Below are 24,440 nucleotides of genomic sequence, written 5' to 3' on the forward strand. Positions count from 1 at the left end.
ACATTATTGGCTGAGGGAGCCAGCGTACAGCTTCCAGGTCCATGTGGCCAGCATGACAAAGCCGCTTCTGGCGAACCAGAGCAGCACACGGAAACGCCGTTTATCTTCCCGCTTGGAGCAGTACCTATTTATCTACTTGCACTTTGACGTGCTTTCGAAGTGCTAGGTTGGCAGGAGCTGGGACCGAGCAATGGGAGCTCACCCCGTCACGGGGATTCGAACCGCCAACCTTCTGATCGGCAAGCCCTAGGCTCTGTGGTTTAACCCACAGCACCACCTGCTACTCTATTCCAAGTTTCCCTCCAGCCAGTTTATTCCCCTCCTTGGAAATACTCATCTAGAACCATGCAGGGTGGCAAGAGTGACTTGGAGTGGGGTTTGGAGAACAAGATATGGTAAGATATGGAAATGGTTCAGCAACCCCTTGTCTTGGCTGCTACTTTTTTTTGAAATCATCTGCTCCTGTTGTGGGTTTTTGATGAACAAATGAAGGAATGAAGGAATAACACAATGACCAGTTTTTATTCCGTCTGGTCATCAGAAACCCTGCAGTTTTAAAGCAAAATACCTCTGGTATCCAACACTGCACTGTTATCCCTGAATGGGTTTAGCATGGGATGCAAAAATATATTTGGTATGAATCTTACTGCACTTTTAAGCCCAAATTTGGTTTGAAGTGGCATGATGATCCATCTTAGCATATAATTTTAATCTTTTCAGCTGGATAACTTTAATTGATTTCAGTTTTGAAAACACACGAGTTAATTGAAAAACTGACTGGGCTCATGAGAAAGTTCTTGGTACCCTTAAAACAGTCACAGGATTTTACTATGTCACAGGATTTTAAGTCACAGGATTTTACTATGTATTGATCTACGTGCAGTTAATAAAGAAATACCACAATTAGTTTTCTCTCTCTCTGTAATAAATCACTTTCCTTGCCTGTTGGAAATTGGATTATCCTGTCATTTTCTTGTACAAGTTTTGTTTATAGTTGCAGGCAACATGCACTAGCTGCAGAAAGCTTGCTGAAACATGGTTCCATGTGACGTAGAAGGCAAGCAAGTTCAAAACGGCTGGGGAGAGAAATGCAGACCCCCAGATCCAGCATGCTGGAGGGGCTTGGATGGAGCAGAGCTCAAGTGCCCCTCTGCTCAGCCCCCCCCCCCAATGGTGAAGTTCCACCATTGGTGGGGAAACAACAACAACAAGAGCCACCCCAATGTGCACACTCCATGTGCACACTCCATGGTGTGGGAAGGGGGGGGGGGCTTGGCTTGAGCAGCACAGGGTCTGCTTGATCCTCCTGCTGTCACATGTTGGCAACTGTGCTGCTCCAGGTCTCTTTGCTGCAACACCCTGGCAGCATTTTCTCCTCCTCTGCCCCAAGTCCATCAAGCCCACTCCATTCTTCAAAAAGAGAGAGGTTAAAGCCAGCAGTTTTAAGAATGTGCATGATAAAATGCAATTGCATATTAAAATACTTGTCTAGGTAGACGTGCCAGTTTTGCAAAAAGAAGTGGTCCAACAGGCATTGCAGGGGAAGATTATCCTTAAACTGGTCCCAAGCTGTTAAGGGCTTCACAAGCTAATGCTACATTCAGCAGTGGAGGAAGCCACTCTCAGGGCTGGCTCGACCATTGGCTCTAGTGGCGCGGGGCGCCAGGGCGCCGGGGCGCTGAGGGGCACCCCAGCAAGTGGAGGTGCTGCGCGGTGGCCTCCCTTTCCCCTCCTCTGAGTCTTGCATGCCCGCCAGCCGCGCCGCTCAGGGGAGAACAGGGAACAGGGGCACTAGGACCCTGTTCCGCTCTGCAGCGCCAGGGTCATCCCTCACCCCAGTGCTGTGTTTCATTGGTAGAGGCGATACCACATGGCAGCAGTTCTACCAATGAAACGCAGCGCCCTGTTGGCGGGAAGGAACGCAGCACCCTGTTGGTGCAAGGAAACAGCCGGGAGGCCTCCTGGCACTGCCCGGACCCACCCGGGCCCTGCGGCCCACCCACGGAAGGGGGGAGGCCGCGTGGACCCAGCAAGCACCGGAATCGCGGGAGACGGCCGGGAAGGCCCCGGCGCAGCCCGGGCCCGCCCAGGCAACCTGGCCCACTGGGAGAAGGGAGGAAGGTCACGCGGAGCAGCAGCGCCCCCTCCCCCACTCAATCCGGCATCTCCGGGAGATAGACAGGGCCATGAGCCGCCGGGCAGCCCCGCTGTGAGCTTCAGGGGCCGCCGTGAGGCTCCCCCCGCTGCCCAGCATGCCAGGTCCTAACGCTATGCCAGGGAGGCTCTCCCCGCTGGCTCCATGGTGCACCCATCTGGCCTCCGCTGCCGACGGAAGGGTCCGGGAAGCCCCGAGGCCTTCCGGCGCGAGCACCTCCAGGGAAGGTAAGAACTTTTCATTCCCCCTTTTTTTAAAAGGGGGGGTGGGGTGGGCGCCCGAGGGATCCCTGCACCAGGGCGCACGATGAGCTTAAGACGGCCCTGGCCGCTCTGGTGCCTGGAATGGTGCACCCAGGGGTGGGACGCACCACGGGGCCTCTGGAGTCTACCTGCCTCCTCCCCCTCAGCTGCCTTACAGCTGGGGGGAGGTGCCGGGTTGACCATTTGCGCACTGTGGAGCCTGCGTGTGCCAAAGCCACCGCGTCTCTCCCAGGAGGGACATGTGGCTCTGGTGCACTGCAGGCCCCCACAGTTAGGTCTACCCAGCATTTTGTCACACCCCTCTCAGTAGTGACATCCAGGGCGGCCCGCACCTACCGTACACCCTTGCTTCGCCCCTGGCTACATTAGCTTTCGTTTCAGCTGGTAAGGCTCGAGGATGTGCACAAGGTGCCTGGATCAGTCAAGGCAACCACTTGCGCACTAGACCCCTGCTCCTCTTGGCTAATAAAAACTAGTAGGGAGTGAACAGCTGGCTGGACCAGGGAGGTGATCAATGGCACTTTACGAGAGGGGGTGGTCCCTGCCTGTTTGAAGGAGGCTGTGGTAAAACCACTCCTAAAGAAACCTTCCCTGGATTCAGAAAGCCTAACTAACTACAGGCCAGTTGCTAATCTCCCTTTTCTGAGCAAGGTTCTGGAGCGAGTGGTTGTGGACCAGATCCAGGCACTTTTGGAAGAAACTGATTTTCTGGATCCATTTCAATCAGGGTTTTTGGCCTGGTTTTGACACAGAATCTGCTTTAGTTGCCCTGTATGATGACTTCTGTCTAGAGAGCAACCTCTGAGCAGTTTCAATACCATCGACCATGGTATCCTTCTGAAGCAACTTCAGCAACTACTAGGGGTGGGTGGCACCGCTTTGCAGAGATCCCAGTCCTGCTTAGATGGCCGTCCCCAGAGGGTGTTACTTGGGGAATGCTTTTCAGCCCTGTGGAACCTTCAATGTGGGGCTCCGCAAGGCTCAATCTTATCCCCCAGGTTGTTTAACATCTACATGAAACTGCTGGGTTATTTTTATTTCCTAGGACTGCCAGTTACTAACTAGGGTTGAAATCCTAGGCACGTCTGCTCAAGAGCAGTGACACAGAAACATAGGAAGCCGTCTTATAGTAAGCCAGACCATGACCAGTCCAACAAAGTTGATGTTGAAGAATCACTGCTTCAACACTGGTGATCTTTGTGCTTCCAGTACACTGGCTTTAGTTCACCTGTCTTCCCAAGCGATGTGTAAAAATTTTCGGAGACACCGTTGATAGAATCTTTCAAGGAGTTGGAGATGGCTTGCCCATTTTGGCTTTTCTCAGTTTCTCATTATTCAGTCCTTCACATCAGTTTGCCAATAAAAAAAACAATGAATTTTTGAGGTTTTTCCCCAATATATGCACTGTATTTTTAATACTGCACAATATTTGGTTGAAGAACTGCACCACAAAATTAGAAGGGCGAATTTCGATAGATAGTCACTGCCTGTTTGCATAGTGTTTTGGGGAGGGTAGGTTTTCATTAAAATGTGAATTGAATTTCTCCACCCCCTACTTAGAAGCAAGCTATTTTGAACAGTGCAATTTATTTCTGCATAGTGCAGGATTGGGCTGCCTGTCATAACCTATTCGATCACAGGACCTTGGCTTCATCCCCGTACGGTGCAGAAGCAGTTTGCTGGCAGGGACGGCACTGGGACCCTCTGAGACTCTGGAGGGGGGTGACACTCGGCACCACCACCCCACGACTCCCAAGCCAAGCAGCAGCCGCGAGCACATGGCGCTGGAGCGGCTTGCCACCAGCAAACTGCTCCAGCGCCCACATGCACACACAGTGCTCCCTCCCCCCGGCAGATACGCCGAAGCTTCCTGCTGGGCAGAGCTGCAGAGGCCCTGGCCCAGCCCTCGGCTCTGCCCAGCAGCTGGAAGAAGCAAACCAAGCCAGCCACCGCCGCGGCAAGGCCAAGCAAGCCTTTTTACCGGGCGCCACCACAGCGGGGCTAGGCTTGGGAGTCGCAAGGGCTGGGGAGCACCGAGTGTCACCCCCTCCAGTGTGGAACCCGGGGTGCCCAGCCCCCTCCGCCCCCCATGCTACGCCCCTGAATATATATTACAGTTTTTAACCAGCCCCATTTATCCAGGAGTCTAGACACCCCAAAGTGTTTGTCTCTTGGGTTTAAAAACAAAAAAGGAAAAAGTGCAGAATTCAGATTTAAATTTACACTTCTGCATTTTTATGTAAAAAGCCCTTCTATTGTGGAACTGAAAACTATCAATGAAACTCCGAAATGAGTTTGATTTCCTCTGGTAAACCTATCTTACACACCTGTAAGAAATGCTAGAAAGATTCTAAGATTATCCAAGATGTTATTAATGCAACATATTTTGTTCTACCATGAGAACTCTTGGTTGCCATTATCTGAAAGGTTAAACAGGCATTTATCATGGATTTCCTCAGCACTGAATGCTTGTCAATATCATCTGAATCATTGTGTTCTATTAATTACTCACTCTCTCACGTTGTAATCTGCATTTTTGTTACTTTCCACTAAAGGTTCACTTATGGAATGCTACCTAACTTCATATGGCAAGAGCCAGTGTGGTGCAGTGATTAGATTGCTAGGCTAGGACCAGGGTTCAAATCAATTGGGTGGCCTTGTGCCAGCAACCATCTCTCAGTCTATTTAACTCACAGCAGGTGGCACTGTGGTCTGAACCCCTGAGCCTCTTGGGCTTGCTGATCGGAAGGTCGGCAGTTTGAATCCCCATGGCGGAGTGAGCTTGTTGCTCTGTCCCAGCTCCTACCAACCTAGCAGTTTGAAAGCACACCAGTGCAAGTAGATAAATAGGTACCACTGCGGCGGGAAGGTAAACAGCGTTTCCGTGTGCTCTGGTTTCTGTCACGGTGTCCAGTTGCACCAGAAGTGGTTTAGTCCTGCTGGCCACATGACCTGGAAAGCTGTCTGTGGACAAATGCCAGCTCCCTCAGCCTGAAAGCAAGATGAGCACCGCAACCCCTTTGACTGGACTTAACCATCCAGGGGTCCTTTACCTTTACCTCAAAGAGTTATTGCAGGGGTAAAACATGGTGGGAAGAGGGAACCATGCGTGCCACCTTGAGTTTATTGGTGGAATGGTGTGATATAAATGTGGTAATGTATAAAAAATAGGCACCTAATTCAGGCATGCCAACTCTACATGGCTGAGGTCTCTACAGCCCCTCTCCATGTCCACTGGGACAGGGCTCAGCCCCCCAATTGTGAGGGGACAGAGGAGGCATGGTGGTATGTTGCCCTGGGCTGCGCAGCATTGGGAAATGCCCTGCAGACCAGCACGGCTTGGCACACAAGTGTTGCATTGGGAGGGTGCCTGGTCAGCCTCTCCCAAATGCAACAGTAATCACGGACGCAATGTGTGTCACATGCGTGATATCAGACCACCACCACCCCCAATGTTGGGCACATCTCAGCACCTATGGCCTCACTGGTCTCAAAAAAAGGCTGCACCTATCACTCCCTTTGAGAAATAAGAAGGCAAACCCTCAAGATTTGCATAATTTTATTATTTATTATTTTAAAAAGAAAAGCTGAATGTAGGTTGGGAAGGTGCATGGAAAAATAGGGGAGAGAGGGAAGGGGAAGGGGCATTCTGGAAGAGGGTGACTGAAATAGTGAACAGCAGCACTCCACTCTGCAATATTTTGTTGCAGAGCCCCTTTGTTGTCCACTTGCTGGATGGGTGTATCTGACCATTTTGATTTTCCTGTCCCTCCCCCCAATCTTCAGTTCTTTACACCTTTTCACCAGTTTGTGATTTGAAAAAAAAAGTCCTAATGAAAAATTCATCCCCCTATTAGTGTGAATTCATACTAATACCACATTCTGTATGTGATTTTGCCTAATTTTTGCCTAGTGTACCCTCACATAATGCATTTTTGAATGCTATTTTCAGGTTTATATGCATTTTTACATTACTTGACTGGAGGACTGCCCTGCCCTATTTGCAGAAGGACGAATCTTGAAAGGGTGGGTGTGTTGCGGCTGGTGCATTGTTTTGGAAAGGGGAGATTAGGTAGGTTCGCCTTAAAATGTGGACTGAGTCAAATTTCTCCCTAGCCCTTTTCTTATGACCCTTTTCTAAGGGTGGTCCTTTTGTTTTATTTTTGGTCTTCTCCACTGTTATCCATTGCCATTATCAGACAGCGACAGGCAGCCCTGAGGTCTTTATTCCTCTGGCCTCTCTCTTATAATATTTCTCCAGTATTGTATTTACATGTTTTTGAAGAAGAAGAAGAAGAAGAAGAAGAAGAAGAAGAAGAAGAAGAAGAAGAAGAAGAAGAAGAAGAAGAAGAAGAAGAAGAAGAAGAAGAAGAAGACAAAGTTCACTGATGGAACTCAACAAGGATGCGCATTTGTTTCACTGCAGTAACAGGCTACTTGTCAGAAATCTCAGATCTTTGTCACATAGAAAACAGCTGTCCGGCTTCGGGGACTTGGGAGAAATGGATATGGCTCTCTTGGGCGAAATACAACGTGAGAAATTATCAGTGAGATAGTGGCGGAGTGCGGAGGAAGAACCTGTCCCTGGCCAGCAATCCACCCACCCACCCACCCGCCTGCACCCTGGAAATAGTGGCTCTCCGGCTTTGATCCTCCCCTCCAGCCCGGCATCAGGTTGGGGGGGGGAGAGCGAAGGCGGGTGACCGGAGACGCCCCTTTTCGCGGCTGTCGGGTCCCTCAGGGTCAAGCCGCCGGCAACCAAACACCGCCGGCTCTTTCCGAAGCTTAGAGGTGGAAGTAAAATACGTAAAGAATTAGCGCTCTCTCTCTTTCTCGGTCTCTCAGTCCGCCGCCCTTCCACAGCCACCCGGGCCAAGGGAGGCTCCTGCGACGGTCTCTCTTTCTCCCACCACCCTTTTAACTCCGGCCTCCTCTTCCCTCCCCCCGCCCTACTCCCTCCCCCTCCCTGCCCCTCTCCACGCAGGGCCTGCCTTTTTGCGACTCGTGCGCCTCTGCCCTCGCCGCGTCCCGCCCCCTCTCCTCTCCACGCGTCCCCGGCGCGCTCCTCCCCTCCGCGCCGCCGCCTCCTCTGCTCCTGCCGGCGCCTCTCGTCCCTATCTTTCGCGGAGGCTGCAACAACCGACCGACCGCCTGCCCAAGGAAGCCGCCGCCGCCTGAAAGCGGGCACCTGCACCACGTCGACCCGGGAGCTCCCTCTCCGCACCGTGCGCCCTAGCCGCGCGCTCCTGCCTCCTAGCCGAAATGACCGCGAAGCTTGGGCGCCCCCGCCTCCTCCTCCTCGCCGCTGTCGCCTTGGCTGCCCTGAGCGGGAGAGGTAAGCAGGATTGGGCTCCCGGTAGGGTAATCAACCAGCCCATCCCGCCCGCGTTGCGCTTTCCAAGTATACTGGGGAGAGGATCCCCCCTGGCCATCGAAGCTCTTCTCTCCCCTTTCCTCTCCGGCTTGCCTGAACTATTACTGTAGACCGGTCGCCTCGGCGCTCCTTTTGTGTCCGTTGCTCCTGCCTGCTGCTCCTACTTATTCTTCTTCTCACGTCCCGCGGCTTGGGAGACATACGGCAGGAGATGGGGGGCTCCGTGCCATGCTTGTCTGGGTTGGGCTGTCTGCATCGTTGCGCATGATCTCTCTGCCCCCCTCCCGGTGGCTGGATGCAGCCAGGCCTCACTGATGCTGATGAGTCCCTCCCTCACCTCCGCTCTGTACATACACACGAATAATAATAACAATAATAATAATATGTAATTAAATTCTATAAATAAAAGATCAGGTGAGACAAAACGCATTTGGCTGGAGAAGCGGCTGCGGGCCTGCCTAACCATCGGCGCAGACCCGCCCCTCTCCCCTAACCTCTATTGTGGCTAGCGGCGTGCTCTGCCTGGGCTGCATAAAGAGCTGGCGGGGCTGGGGCTGGGGGAGGACTGCAGATCACACCAGCTTTCCAAGCAAGGGCGAGATTTGGCTCTTCGAAGCCTCCGGGGGAAGGGCCCCGCTAATCCTCCAGGTGATGGGTGGGTGGGCGTGACAAATCAATTCAAACTGCTTTGGACTGAAACGTACCCAAACGGAGAGCAGGAGCTGCAGCCGCCTCAGCCTTTTGTAGCCTCCTTTCGTTTATCTTTGCAGCCCTGTCGCTCCTGTGGGACACATTCACCTTCCACTACTATCATTGCTCTTTCTTTTTTCTTTTTAAACAGCAGGGGATAATTTCTGATAAATGATCACAGTGCACCCAACCTGTCTTTCCGGCATCCTCGGAGGAGGAGGGGTGGTCGGGAAGCCCCCCCAAATAGCACCTCATACCGCAGGAAATCTTTCCCTTACTGGAGAACAATAGATCCACCATGAGCCCAGCAGCCCCTTCCCTACTAGACTGGGATTCCTCCTGCGTGGGAAAGTGCCTGCTTTCATACTCCCCCTTCCCTTGAAGGGAAAATATGCTTGAGAATAAATATATTTTCAAATCTTGATTTAATTTCCACTTCGTGAGCCACTTAGAGGAGGCTTCCTCCATGCTGACCTGCTTTTCTCTTAAGTATTCCTCCTCTTAAGACACTGCATGTACAATATCTCATGTTTCTGTAAGCATTAGAGAGGTAAAAACACAGGTATATTATCCCCCTCCCCGCTGAATTAAATAATAGGTAGTTTTGTCAACTACCTCTATGTCAACTGACTTCATCAGAGAAATGCCAATACAGTGCAATGCCCTCCAGTATGCCATACAGGTCCACTTCAGATCAAGGATCTTCTGCAGATTTACCTAGGACTAAACATCATGGTCGGGCTTGCTTCTGAGTAAAAAACGTGTCAGATTGAGCTGTAATTTGAGAGCAGAAGTTGTCCCAAGTTTTTGTGTTGTGCCCAAATAGCACCAATGGGACAAGGGATAAGGGTTATTAGTAGAAACTGTTTGGAAGAACTCTCTGCAGGTAATAATTGGTTGTCAGCTAGCATGTAATGTCACAATTTGCTTTAATTTTTTGTTTTTTTAAACTGCTTCAGCATGAGCTTATGAATAGAAGGTGTGTTATGTTTCACATATTTTGGTGTATATGTAAAATGGTTCATCAGTGTAAAGTGCTTCACAACTGGAACCACTCTTAGGCCTTGAAATAGTCCTGTGGGTCCATTTGGTAGAGAACTGGCAGCTACATCATCATCATTAATTTATGACCCGTCCATTATCTAATGTCCATGGACGGGCTGTCACAATCAAAACACAGTGTCAAAAAAAGTTTGAAACAACTTACAATCACAGAAATAAGGTGGGTCCCAAAAATACACATCTCAAGTGTCAAAAAGCCAAGAGTCTAGAGGTGTGTCTTCAGCATATGATAAAAACTGTACAGTGAAGGTGCCAGGTGGACCACTCTGGGGTGGGAGGTCTACAACAAAGGAGCTACTACAGAGAATGCCATCTCCTAGGTGAACAGCCCCCCTAAGTTTCAGAAGGTGGTAGAACCAAAAGGGTCATCCTCTGCTGATCTTAACACCTGAGAGGATCTGTAAGGAAGGGGAATATTTCAGGTGTTTGAGGCCGGAAATGTTTAGAGCTTAAAACCAGTTGCTTGTGTTTCTGAATCTCTACCATAATGATTGATGTGGAAACTTGCAGAACATGCCCAGCGTTTGAGATACACAACAGTTGGATTAGACCAAGGGTGGCTGTCGTGTGGCACTCCAGATGTTGGTGGACTACATCTCAGTCGTAGAGCACCTGCTTTGCATGTAGAATGTCCCAAGGCTCAACCCCCAACATTTCAAGTTACGGTTGGGGGAGGCTCCCTGTCTGAAATGGTTAGACACCACTGAGCAAGATGGGCAGTGAATGGTCTTACTTAGGCAACTAGCTATGTTCTAGCAGTGCCCATTATTCCTCACCATTGGGCATGTGAGCAGGGGTTAATGGAAGCTGAGAGTTCAACCACATTTGGAAGGCGGCAGGTTCCTCATCTAGCTCCACCTAGTTTGGTATTTTCCCCTCGGTAGTAGCCAGCCAGGTATCTCTCAGAGCTAAAAGAAAAAAGACTTTGAAGCTGATGGCCTCAACAGTGGGGGGAACAGGCTTGGGAAAGTGGAAACAGGCTTGGGAAAGTTCTAATTAGCCTCTTGCCCATGAATTTGTCTAAGACTGGGAACCTGTGATCCACAGCCAGCATGGCCAGTATGTAGGGATGATGGGAACTGCAGTCCAGCAACATCTGGAGGGCACCAAACTCCTCATTCTAGGTCTGCTATCTAAGCTAGTGTCGCTCAATTTCTCGTGTGCAGTAGTAATGTGGAATCTGTGGTCCTCCTGTTGTCCTTGGGCCACAACTCTCATAATCTCTGACTTTTGGCCATGTTGCTGTGGGGCTGAGCCCAGCCACATCTGAAGGGCTTCACAACTGTGACATACAAGTCAACTTTGTGTTGTAAAAAAGAACCATTTTCTTCCTTGCCAGTCTGTTTTGCTGGGTGGACCCAAGTTTTGTTATCATGATATAGAAGATGAACACTTTCTCCCTCCACCATTCATAATTTCATAAACCTCTGTTGTGTTCTTGTCCACCCCCAGCCCTGATGCTCTAGCCTTTCTTCATAAGAAACAGATTCTTGATTAAGAGCTTAAAAGCGGGGACTTGGAAACCTCTTGAACAGCCCTGCTGGGTGTGCAAGTTTGAGAGATAGGGAAGCGAAGATGGTCTACAGAGCTAGTTCACTGCACGGCTTTCTAAAGTTTCTTCAACCTTCAAACCATAGAAAAGCTCTGAAGGTTACTCCACCCAGGTAATTCTTGCTTTGTAAGAGGTTAAGAGACCGTCTCTTTACAGCAGGTAGAATATTTGGGTGATGAGGAATGGGTATTAAACATTGCAGAAGAACTGTTTTTTAATTGCACCTCTTAATGGGCAACAGAGTAGTAGAACTGGCCTTTGACATCCAAATAATTAGTTGCATTTCCTTTTCTTAATTAATACTTTGCTAAATTATTTCTAGTGCACAGCACAGGCAGCATCTGAAAATCGGAATCAAACTTTGTGTGGGTCATTTTTTTGTTTTTTAAAAAATCCCCTTATTCATCTCTGTCCTTCTGCCAGCTCCAAAGCTGCATTGCCTACCTAAGCTAGTTCTTTTTAAAACTGGCTTTTGTTTTAAAAGTACACAAAAAGCAAGGGGAAAGCTGACTGTGTAGACCAAGTGGTAGTAAACAAAGGAGAACAATAGGGAGAATCAGTGAACTCCCCGAAATGGGTTTTCATGGCAAATTAGGAGAGAGTTCACTAAACAGAATGAAATGGGCAGGCACGGAATTCCTTGCACAGATAGATGCTCAATTCGGCTGAGGAGCCCAGTGGAATAAGGCATGATAAGTTACTCTGGATATGTTAAATATACAGGTACACCTGTGTTTCCCCTCCAGCCTAATTCTGTCTCGGTAAGCTTGCAAACAATTCCACAAGCAGTTTTTCTTCTACTGCAATACAAATGCAAAAAACAACCTCAAGATATGCTGCCAACCCACATATAAGCAACAAAAGGTGTTGTGGCACATCAGAAGCCTGAAATAAACAGAGGTGCGAGTCTTCAAATTTATGAAAACATTGGTCTGGATGCCTGGAAGCATATTGTATCTTGCAAGTAGGAGACTAGGTATATTGGGGTTGGCGCCAAAGGTTGGCATATGCTGAAGCCCCACGCCCCTACATGGGGCCACTGGTAAGAGCACTGCTGGATTTCTCATTACTTCAAGAATTCATATACGGCTTAATTACAGTAATGCTTGATCAGTGCGTGGAACTGAATATGGTGAAAATAAAAATGAGTTAAAACTATACAATCAGAATTCTGTTAACATTCCTGCTGGAATTAAAAAAAAATGCATTCAGTAGGCACCTGAAGTTCAACAGGGAGCGGGCCCATCTGACCTCAAGTGGAAGGTCGTGCTATCAAATTGGGGTCACAGTATAGAGCACATGGTTCATATGACTGGCTATTGGCATCCGTGCACCCAAACCATAGGGGAGCCCTAGCAGCGACTCCTCCAAAGACCTCAGTGATCAGGCAGTCCCTGAGTTATCCTGAACCCAAGTTGTTAAATGACATAAATTAACACAATAGCCTTGAACCTCGCCCAGTAGTATATGGGGAGCCATTGAAAGTGTTTGAGAACTGGAGTTAACGTGTTGGCAATAGTCTGCCCCATCGACAGCCTAGACGGAGTGTTTTTCACCAGCTGGAGTTTCCAGACAAAAAGACCAAAGGTGGTCCCACATAGAATGCAAAGCAATGTTACTTCTTCTACACTGCTGTTCTTCAACTTCGGTTTCATATATAATGTTGGGCTATAACTCCCATCATCCTTGACCATCAGTTAAACCAGTTGTGGATGGTGGGAGTTGTAGTCCTCGTTAGGGGATCAAACTATGACTCCACCATTGCAACCTGCTTGGTCACCTGCTTCTTGCTCTATCATAGAGAATAGTGGTGTTGAGAAGGAGGAACAGGAGGTGCCCCTGCCTGCTTGCTCATTGGGTTTCTGTCCTGCAAACAAACAGGTAGAAACAGTGATGATGAAGAGGAACCGGAGCCAGTGACAACAGCTGGAGCCTGTAGCCAGCTGTCAGAGGGTCATGGTGGCTACTCTAGAGTAACTCCGCTTGAGTCCAGTTTGTCTTTAAAGATGTTTATTGTGCAAGCTATTTACAGTCTAGAGACAGCTTAAAACATGATCCCTCATCCCGAATCAGAATCCGGCAATGGCGTACGTCTGTTCCTATGCCAGCAAAGTAGTCGGGACACCCCAAAACGCCTCCCCCTTGACCTGCGTCGCGGTGCTCTCCTTAACTCTTGCGCCGGAAGGAGCGATGCCCTCTCAGTCTCCTCCCCGAGCAGTCGGTGACAGGGCTCTCCCAACATCCCTGAGCTCCTGCCCGCATCTCTCCGCTCCCGAGCTTTCCCATTGTTCCTCACTCTGATTTCTCTCTCCCTCCGAGTCTCTTCCCCCCCCCCCCCCCGGCTGCTTCAGACCCACTGCTGCTCTCTGTGCTTGGCGAGGTGGACGTCAGGATGATGCGGGCTGCCTGCCTGTAGGGAGTCACCCTTACACCGGCAATGGGTTATTTACAAACTAGGTTACATTTCCCTTCCGAGTCAGCTATTCTCACCCCAGCTGGCCTGAAAGCGGAAGTTGGCTGAGCCTGCTTCTGTCTGTACACCATTTGTTGTTTAGTCGTTTAGTCGTGTCCGACTCTTCGTGACCCCATGTCTGTACACCATAGACCTACTTTTTACCCGACTGCTACAGGATATCTTAGTAAGAGCCTTTTTGAGTCTTTGGGTGTTTCCTGTTTCCTTTCATACCGGTAGCTCAATTCATAGTACTGGTCTGAACGATTTAAAGGCATATATTGTCTGGGATCAGGATATCTAAAGGGCCTTTGCCTCCCATGGGGGACCTACCTGCTCACTTCGGCCCTCAGTGTTGGACAAGCTTTGAGGTGCAGTGACTTTGTGCCCAAGTCAGGGACTTCTCAGTGGTGGCTCCCAGGTTGTGGACTTCTCTGGCCTGGAAGGTTCTCTTAGACCAGTGATAGGGAACCTTATTTATTTATTTACCTATCATTTATATGTTCCTGTGCAACACCTTAAGTGATTTATCAATAAAAATACCAACAATTAAAACAGTTTCATAGATTAAAACAAAATAATTTCATATACAGTCATATTTTGGTTTTCGAACAGAATGTGTTCTGGAAACGTTCAGAAACCAAGGCACGGCTTCCAATTTGCTCCCGATTGCGCAGGTGCGCTGGAAACAATAGCGGAAGCCGCATCAGACTTTGGCTTCCAAAATAATGTTTGAAAACCAGAACATTCACTTCCGGGTTTCGATCGTTCAGGTTCTGAAACTTACAAGTACCAAGGCGTTCCACATCCAAGGTATGACTGTATTTTTTTTAAAAAAATTAAAACAATTTCACATATGAAAGGAAATTCAGTCATAGGGCCATATTTCCTTTGGGGGGGACCCACATGCCTCTACTAGGTGAGTGGGGTTCATGTATGTGGACAGAATGGAAGGATAACAACATTTTAATTATTATATAAAAAAGAAGACTTCAAGCAAACCACCCTGAAAAGTATCGTAGAGTTGGAAAGGGATTCCAGGGGTCATCTTGTCCAACCTCCTGCAATGCAGGAATATAAAGTTAAAGAAAAAGTACAAATATATTGAGGACCACACAAGGCACGCTAAAAGCCAAGGTAAAAGCTATGGCAGAACAATAATTTTAAAAGGCTTTTATGTCTTTCTTGAAGGCAACAGTTGAGTCAGACAACAGTGAGGGGGGCATTCTACGGTACCCCAGAGAAGGCTCTGCTTTTGAGTGAAGCAATCTGGCATCCAAAATGCTTGCTGATAAAGCAGTATTAATTGTAGCCCCATAAGACTCCTCTTGAAAAGCTTATTTGGCGTTTGAAACTAGATTGGGATGCTCAGTTTGTCATGGTCTTTATTTGTTTATTTGTTTCCATGCCAGGTGGACTGTTCTTTGGCCATCTACAGCCACTTTGGTCATCTACAGCCACTGCTGGCATGGAGCTAGGAGGGCCTGCCCAACTCAGCCTCCAACCATTCAAACCCTGGCAAATAACTCATTGGAAATGCACATTGTGTGGGAAAGGAGGAGTGTCAACTCCAGGTTTCCCCTCACAATGTGGGAATGGGTAGCATTTAGGAATAATTGGATTGGAGGGAGACGAGTGTCGTCATCCCACCCTCACCCTCCAAAATCAGAAGAAGCTTTTTGCTGTCGTCTGTCTCGGGAGTAAATGGTGGAATGTGCCTTTTCGGAGAGGGGGGTGAAGTCAAACTGTTGGAAGGTTGCAGAGAAAAGCCACTTCTAGACACGGGGAGGCTTCTGGAGAGAATTTGTGGGGGTAGGAAGGGTCAAGTTCTCCCTCTCCTTCCCCTAACCTGAAAATGACAGGCACACATGCATGTACCAACACACAAAGGGAAGAGCAATTGATTGGTTAAACTGCTCTGGAACTGATAGCTCTGTGAGTGAGGGGAATAGGGGTCTCCTAGGAACTCTCAACACCTTTAACAGCCCCCCAGATTCTTTGGGGAGGGGGTGCATCGTGACTGTTGAAAGTGGTATGATGCCTTCAGTGTGAGGTTCCAGTCTGGGTTGCAACACAATTTTTTTTAAAAACTGTTTAAAATATCGATGCAGTTTCAAAACACATAAAAGCTATTCCACCCCTGACCATTGACCAAGCTGGTGGGGGCTGGTAGAAGTTGCAGTCCAACAGCAACTAGAGGAATTTTGCCTTTGTATCCAAGGCAAGCAAATTCCAGCGTAGCATCCCAGATTACTGATCACGTAATTAATTTGAATTAATTAATGTCACCTGGCTCTTGCGCTAGCCCCAAGGAATGTCTTTTACCTAGAGCTGCCACTCAATTAAAGATACCTTGGTTGATGAGTTATGTGAATTTCAGTTTTCTAATGTTATCAATTCTGCATGAATTTCCATGCAATAGGAGAAAAAGTCTCGTTCTACCGGGGACGGGGGGCGGGACCACATACTTTATTTTTAGATTACAAATGTAGAAGTGCATCATCTTAAAAAGAGTCATTCCCTGTCAGTCTTCCAGAGGGTAAGAAATGCCTCTTTCCCTATGGCGTTTGCCACCACCTGCACTATTTGTAAGTTCAGCACTGACACAGAAGTTGGCTTTCTTTTGTCACAATGAGATTATTGTTTGTTTATTCAAGATTTTTTTTATTTTTTGTCTTTTGTGGACTGTGCTGAGCACACTGCCATTGGAAATGTGTAGAAAAAGTTATTTTTATTTCTGCATTGTGTATTTATTTTATTTTTATTATTATTCTTACTACTTGCAGCAGCACTACAACTACTGCCAGTAGTAGTACAACTACTACTACTACAAGTAGTAATGGAAGGGGTTGGATTAAACAGTGGCCTTCTGCTGGTCCAGCTCCGAGACTCGCCTCTTGCCTCCCAACATGTACTGTGGGACCTACTTTCACAGATTCACGTTCGATTTATACTTAATATGCCAATGAGGTAAGTTATTAATCCTTAAATGGAAATTCACAAAGCGATAAACATAGTGTTACCTTAGTATTACTACTAAAGGAAAACTGCTTCTTCTCATCCAAAAGGCTGAGAAGCTGCTGAAAACCGGTGATATCTCTCTCTCACAGTTGAGTTTCATTGAAATGTCTCAGAGGCATGTTTGCCTCCAGATTTTATTCCATTGGGGGGGGGGTGATATTAGAAAGGCTAACTCTCAACTCATTTTGTACGACTAAACTGGTTTTTTTGTTTTTGCTTTTCTTCTGAGTGTCACAAGCCTTGCTCACAAAAATAGATGGTACCAAATGGCAGCTGGTGGGTGATTGCTTCATTTGCCGATTCTGGGTATTATTTACTGACTGAAATCCAAAACCGTGGTAATGTTAGTTGCTGAAATTGCACTTTTAAAGGTTGTGCCACAAGAGAGCTCAGTGAATTGTTTCTCATATCCTAATTCCACTGACTCTTGTGTTCTTAGTGAATAATGATTGCATTTGCCCTATATGCTCAGATTTGCTTTTTAGTTTGTGTTCTGGTGAGCTACAAGGGAAGAATTTTGCTATGAGCTGCATGTGTGTTGGTGTGTCATGGAGTAGATTTTGGTGTGTGGAGGAGGGAATTTTCGCTGCTTCTGCATTCTCCCCACTACAGCAGACAAACTCCTACAAAGCCACTCTATTCACTCCTAGAAGGTGTCCCTACCTGCTAAGAGAGCTCCATCACTAAAAGCATACCTATAGGAAGGTGGAGCTTATAGTTTGCCAGAAATATCTTTCTTACTGAAAAGTGCTCCTGCCTTTCTCCTGCTGCTTTGCAGTACTCATGGAAATTGATAAAATGAGAATAATTTCTAGCCTTGACGCCACATGCAGTGGCCAGAAGCAACAGGATTTTGACTTGGCAGCAGCAGTTTTGCCGTGACCCACCAGCATGGTCTTCCAACCCACATGTGTGTGTCCTGTGGTGAGTAACTCTGGTGGGGAACATGTAATGTTCTTTCTGAGGTAGGTCCCCCCCCACACACACTCAGCTCTCCCTTGTGGCTCCTAGAAGCTGTCAGCATGTGACAGCAGCCAGGGAATGGTTTCAACTGGCTGGCTAAACCAGGTAGCCAATGGGTCTCAAACCCTCAGTGAGCTAGGAACTTTCCCTACATGTGAAGGCAGGCTGTGTGGCAGATTGAGTAGATAAGAACCTGCAGTGAGTCCAACAGTCAAGAAGGTGGTTTCTGCATGAGCTTTAGAGGGAAGCGAGGGGCAGATGGGGCTCGTCAGCTTGGGAAGGTAGCCCATCTAGAAGGAAAAACTGATCCTAAACTCTGCTGCCTTGTGGCTACACTCATTCATGAGAATGGAAGTACACACCAAGGAAAAATCTGTACCTGCTGCCAGTGACCAATGAGTAAACACTACTCAGACCTGGAGTGGGTTCCCTAAGATGGCTGAATGGCACCTTGTACGCCTTCTTCTGGCAACTCCTGCAGTCAAGCTGGTGCCAAACCTCCTGCTCTGCTTTCCTTTGTCGTCTGGGCAGTCCAGGACCTCCTTGCGCACTGCCCAGGCTTGCGCCCCAGAAGGGCCAGTGAGGTGCTGTCCACACAGGAATCAACAATATGGGACGCCACAGTTATGAGTTACCAGTCTCTGCAGCCACTTTGAATGCTCTGATTCTCCGGTGGTTTGGCTTCACCCTAAAAGGTGCACCGCATTGTCTCTTGAGACAAGACAAATGCCAACAACATGCCTTAGAATAAGTTGCTTTTTTAAAAAAAAAAACACCTGCTTTGGTGTCTCCCTTTCCAACTAAACAATTTTAATTGAGATTCAGTGAACAGCAAAATCCACTTCCTGTCTACTCAGAAGTTAACTCCCGTTTTGTTCGGTTTGGAGCTGTCTTTACAGATTTGTCACCTAAATGTTGGCATTGCAGGTCCTGCTTCGGAGTGGTCCTGAGGATGCTTACTCCAGAAATGACTAACCCAGGGCAAGTGGGTTTAGGGTTGCATCCTTAAAAATCTAGCCTCTGCTTCCGTTCTGTAAGGGCAGTGACAGCGTGCCCCACTTACTTTAACCCCTTAATGGTTATTCAGTCGGAGGGCAAAGGGGCGTGGGGTTGCCGCCATTGATTTTCTTTCTCTCTCTCTTTTTTTCTTTTTTTGAACAAAAACAGGACTTTATTCAGCCAATAAACACCAGACACTGCTTTTAAACTAACATAGTAGCTAAGACCTGGTGAAAAAAAACATACGAGTAAAATATTTCTATATACCAGGCATGTCCAACAGGTAGATCGTGATCTACTGGTAGATCACTGGACGTCTGTGGTAGATCACTGGCTCTCCCCAAATCCCCAAAGAAGCTCAGCAACTTTGGCTCCCTCTACATCTTTGCCCTGAAGCCCCCCAAACAGGGCTTTCCTTCCTAAAAAAAGCTCAACAACCTCGACCTGAAAAACTGCCAGTTTTTAACTCTGTGAGTAGATCACAGTCTCTTAGAAGTTGGCCACCCCTGCTATATACCAAAACAGAAAGTTAAAAGGGGAGGGGGGGCATGGTTAAAAGGAATGCAGCAGGAGCCTGCAATGTTTCCATTAATTTTCTTAAGGCAGCCATGTCCTTGCGACGCATAGCATTGGTCGATCTGTGGTAACCACACAGTGGAAGCCTAGGATTGGAGCTGTGCTTTTCATCTGGGCACTGCTCTGTCATATTTATAGTGGTAAATGACTATGGTGTCTCAAGACCCTTGAGTGTGTTCCAAGACGACAGTGAGAAGTGTTGTATTTATAGAATGCTTCACTTCTGACCTGGAGTGTGAATGTGTCTTGCTAGGGGGGAGCGTATTATGGATCAGCCTTCTGAAAGTCAGAATTAGGGTGGTTTGCAAATCCATAGAAGGCACCATACATCTTTTAACAATCGCTTCTCATACACCCTCCTATTACTCGTCTGTGATTGAGAATTTTAAAAAATGGCCAACATTTTAAACATTTTGTATACTTCCTTTCCTAATTGCCTGGAGGTGTTTGTAAATGCACTGCAGGTGAACACAGCTTTAAAATCGCATAAAGACCTAAATTAAATTTTTATTTGCTTTATTTTGGGCTGGTATCTGTTGCACAGCCTAGCCCACCTCTCACAATCTTGCTGTGAAGCCATATCGAATGGGAGGGGGAAGATTGGTCATGTATACTGCTCTGGGTTGCTTAGAGGAAGAGTAGGATGAAAAAAGTTAAAGAAACAAAGGAATTCTCTGGCAAAGCTACCTCAAAGGGTTGTCCTTATAATGGTGCCCCCAGTTCAAATGAAGCAGTGGAGCCCAATACTTGATTGCTCTAGGTGTGGGGCACTCAGATAAAATCTGAAGAACACCGGTATATTTCACACTTGTTTGTGCATTTTTTGATCACAGTGCTTAAAAATGGTATTTGGCTGGAGGTGGGGCATAGTATTGCTTTATAGCCTGAATGTGTTTTCTTTTTTTAAAAAAATGGATGTCATAATATATGCAATATTATTATCATTCTCCCCACTTTCTCCCCTATGATAATATGTATTGTATCTCTCTCTCTTGCTGTAAATAGGTGACAGGTGACTAATAAGTCTAATAAATGAGAGAGGAAAATGGATGAAAGGAATAATTCAGCATCCCAAGATAGCATTAAAAAAAGTTTCTAGTCCTTATGGCTGCAAAAGCAGACTATAAAACGTGTGGGCAGAATGTGGCAAAGTCTTAGTTGTGGGTTCTGAGGTTTTTCCAGCGCTCCCTGCCTTTCCAGAAGCAGATAACACGACTTGGAATAATGCCAATATGCAGGTGAGGCATGTTTGCAAAATTCATAGAGGCCCCGTGATTTTCAAAAGGACCTACAGCTCAGTGGTAAAGCACAACCTTGTCATGCACAACGTCCATGGCGTCCAATAAAAGGATTGCAGAGCTGGGAAGGACCTCTGCTGGAGACCTTAGACCGACCTCAGTTCTGAGGGCTGAATGCTTCCCTCCAAGCTTCTTCTTCTGACCCTCCGGGTTCTCCCCAAGATGTACCCTTGCTCCCTAGCCTGCACCCCTTGCTGCCCCTGGCTGGGATGTCTCCAGTGCTTGCTTGGATGGAGAATCACAAGTTGGGGGTGGGCGGTAGAAACTAGCCTGCTGCACAGAGGTAACATTTACATCAGCTGTTCCTCCCAGGTTTGACTCTGTCGCTGTCAACCGCTGGTATGTGGCCCTCAGAAGGTCATTCAAAAGGGAATGTGGCCCTCGGACTGAAAAAGTAAATGCCTTTACTAGACCAGCACCAGATTGAGGACAGTGTGGGCGGTTCCCATGTGCAGGACACTGAGCTGAGGGGGGTGCCAAATTGAGAAGGTCCATAATTGATAAGATCCACTTGGGGGCACCAAATTTTGGCATTGCACAGCGCCATGTTACAAAAGATTACCAGAGTTTGTCCCTGGCTAGATTTAATAACAGCTTCCAGCCATTGCAGGCAGTGCTGTCCCAGAATCCCATTCTTGCTTCCTAGAATTTGGTGGGTTGTCTTGATGAATAATTCAAGCAAACTTTGAAGAAGACCACAGCTGGAGAGTCCTTGCCAGCCAGAGTCAATAAAACAGAGCTGGGTTTTATTTAACACTAAGACTATATATTCTGCCCATCAATCAAGCCGCCAGAGTAGTTTGCTATTAATTTTTTTAAAAAACAAACAAACCCCACAACAAAAACAATTTGATGCATAATTAGGAGCTAAAAGCGTCAAATCTATAAACCAGCTTAAAAACAGACATACATGAAGCGGACCTTTTGAGAATCAGGGACGCTTGATTTTAGCCCCATTGATTGCAAAGGATCTGCTCTAACAGCAGAATCCTAACCATGGCTACACGGAAATAATTTTTTCTTATTCTTATACAAAAGGTTTATATCCTTCCCCATTTGGGTTACTCAGACCTGCTTGCAACAATAAAAATAACAGGTTACAGTATATATCTCTAGTAATACCTATTTAACGCACCGAGGCTCTTTGGGAGTTACAGAAAAAGTGAATTCAACATGTGAAGAAGGGCAGTGGAAGCGAGCACTTTGGTCTGACCGCCATTTCATCCACCTTCCAGCTTGTGGAAGAAATAAGTCCTGTATTTGTGGACAGGTGCCTGCCTGATCTTAGAAACTTGGAACGCAAAGGGAGCCTTCATGAATACAGGAAGGGGGGGGGAGGTCTGTAGCTCAATGGTAGAGGACTGGCTTTGCATGCAGAAGGCCCCTGGTTCAGTCCCTGGCATCTCCAGGTATCGCTGAGGAACATTCACTGTCCAGAACCTTGAAGAGCTAATTCCCGTTAATGTGTACCTGAAGAAAGTACCCAATGTTGCTTGGGAATTCCAAGGAACCCAAATGATCAGTGCAGTTTTGGAAATCCCTGGTTAAAACCAATGGATCTCTGAAAGGTTTCATCCGCCATCTTGATTCAAGATGGTGTCCAGAAAACCACAAGAAAGAAAACCTCGGTCTCAGGAACCATGATGCTGAGTTTGATTACAATATTTTAAGAGGTGTCCCAGATAGTAGACAAAGAGACAGCCCTCTTTCAAAATTTACACAGCCCTCTTTTCAAAATTTACAGTAGGTGCTGAGCTAGATAGACTCAGTATAAGTCTATCTGACTCTGTAATGCAGAGTCCAGCAAGCCTCCAGGGCTGTTGGGAGTTGTAGTCCAAAACTTCTGGAAGCCACCTGGTTAAAAGGCTGCAGTATACCCTGGAAGATTTGTATGTCCCTGAGCATATTCTTGTGACTAAGGGGTAGAGTTAGTGTGCTTGTTGCTCTCCTTCCCCCTCCACATGTTAACACCACTGTAACTGTAATGTTCAAAGAAGGCTTAAGTCTGGATCCTACCCATTCCATGAAATGAAATAAAACAGATCCAGAAATGTTAGACAGCCTGGAAAAATAAAAAAAGTATTTGCCTGACTGGGCACCAGGCGAGCATCTCCCTGGAAAGAGTGTTTCGAAGCTGGGAGGCCACCACTGAAAAGGCTCTCTCTCATATAACCTCCTGCTGTATCTCATGGGAATCTGGAGAAGAGCCTCTGATGATGACCTCAAAGTAGGGGCTGGCACAAGTGCAGGCAGCCAATCTCTCAGGTGCCAAGTTGCGAAGAGCTCTGACGATTAAGACTAGCACTTAGAACTGGGCTCAGCAGTGAACTGTTAGCTAGTGCCTTTGGTAAACTGCAGGTGTAGAATGATCAGAAGGTTCATTTCCAGTTAGTAGTCTAGCCAGGTGTATTCTGGATTAACTACGGTTTCTGAACCATCTTTAGGGTCAGCCCCAATCATAATGCACCATGGTTGCCTAACCTGTGCAAATAGTCCAGGAAAACTAGTTGGGACAGTATTAGGCAGATTGCTATGCAAATACAGAAAAAGCAAAATAGAGTGTCCCCAAATTATACAGAAACCACAGACCAAGTCAATGGGACCAGTAAACATTATAAGAGGTGATTGTTGTAATTGGTAGAAAAAACAATGCAATATATTGCAACAATAGTACACAAAAGTATGTAAGATTCTTATTATATGCAGAATAGGCTCGCAGAGTATCCAGAAAATGAGACTGAAAATGCAAATGTCTTTGTGAAGCAGAAGAAGAATGTACTACAAACGAGATCTCTTTGTTTCATTGTTTCCTCAAAACCCAATTTAGAAAGGAGGAATTTCTCATGGTTGGCAGCTGAAAACAGCCCACTTAGGTTTCTTCCAAAAACCACGCCCCCCCCCAAACATATTATTTGATGTGAATTGTCCAAAGTAACTTAACCAGCCGAATGTCCCCTAATGGGGCTGATTGTTCTCTGGAAATTTCAAAACGCAGAATTCAATTATTAGAATTAGAAAGTGTTGCAGGGCGGTTACTCTGCGTGCTCAAATAGCGCTATTTATTGCAAAGTTTGAATTTCAGTTGTGGAATGCTTGCAAACTCCTCCCCGCCCGCCCTAGTTTGTGTGGGAAGCAAAGAAATACTGAAAGAGTTGTTTTCCTAGATCAGTTCCAAGAGATTTCCTCTCTAAAGCACATTGTTAAAAAGGAACAACTGACACTATTGATCTCCAAAGCAGAGCAGAAAGAAGAAGCTATAACCTTGCAATTTTTGTTTTTTTAAAAAAGAAGTTTCCCCTCTGAGAAGATGTGAGACGGGTCGGCAAGGTTTACCTCGCCTGGGCCAGTTCACTCCAACGGACTGGGCTGGATTGTGAGTGTGCGTCCGCGATTTCCGACGTCTGTGTCTGCGCAGACGTGATTTCTGGCACAGCAGAAGCGAGTCCCTGGTGTAGCGCCAGTTTAGCACAGCACATGGGGACTCGCTGAGCGGGTGACTCAGTTCCGGGGCAGCTCATGAGCTGGTTAAACAACCCCTGTGGGCCACTTGTGGCCCATGGGCCTTAGGTTGCCTACCCCTGATGTGAGACATTCACCTGGCAGGTGACCTTTGGAAAGGGTTTGGTTTTCTTCTATCTAAAGCCTCCTAGGAGCAAGTCTGGTGCTTGATAAACTGGCCGACTGTAATATTTGCAGCAAGGAAAATGGAAGGGTTTGGGGCAGGAGGATCATTGCCTGCAAAATGCTTCCTAGAAACACCATTTTTATAGAACGAAAAGCAGCCTTAGGAGGTTGCAGTTTTAGACAGCAGGTGGGAACACCCTTCTAGGACCCTTCAGGTGAAGCACTCCACTCCTGTCCTCCATGCAACTTTGCAGGCCACCCAAGAAAGCACAACACCACCATAGCAAATCGGTGGACCCTTGTTAAATCCACTGGTGGGCAGCATGTAGTTTGTTCCTTTGAACTTACCTTTGTTCTGTCTCTTAGACCAGGGAGGCCCAGGGGCAAGTACAGCCCTCTAAAGAGTTCCCA

General features: G+C 47.2%; 1 protein-coding gene across 2 annotated transcripts in view; it reads left to right on the forward strand.

Annotated features, from left to right (window-relative positions):
- The first annotated feature begins 7,451 nt into the window (after positions 1-7,451).
- The window catches only part of CD99L2 (CD99 molecule like 2), a 56,019-nt gene continuing 39,030 nt past the window's right edge, over positions 7,452-24,440 (forward strand). For both annotated transcript variants that reach the window (XM_035113263.2, XM_035113264.2), the window contains exon 1: positions 7,452-7,753. In XM_035113263.2, the coding sequence (XP_034969154.1) occupies positions 7,681-7,753 (73 nt within the window). In that variant the 5' untranslated portion in view covers positions 7,452-7,680. The remainder of the gene's footprint in view (positions 7,754-24,440) is intronic.

The sequence above is a fragment of the Zootoca vivipara genome, chromosome Z, assembly GCF_963506605.1.
Source record: "Zootoca vivipara chromosome Z, rZooViv1.1, whole genome shotgun sequence".
Classification (NCBI taxonomy): Eukaryota; Metazoa; Chordata; class Lepidosauria; order Squamata; family Lacertidae; genus Zootoca; species Zootoca vivipara.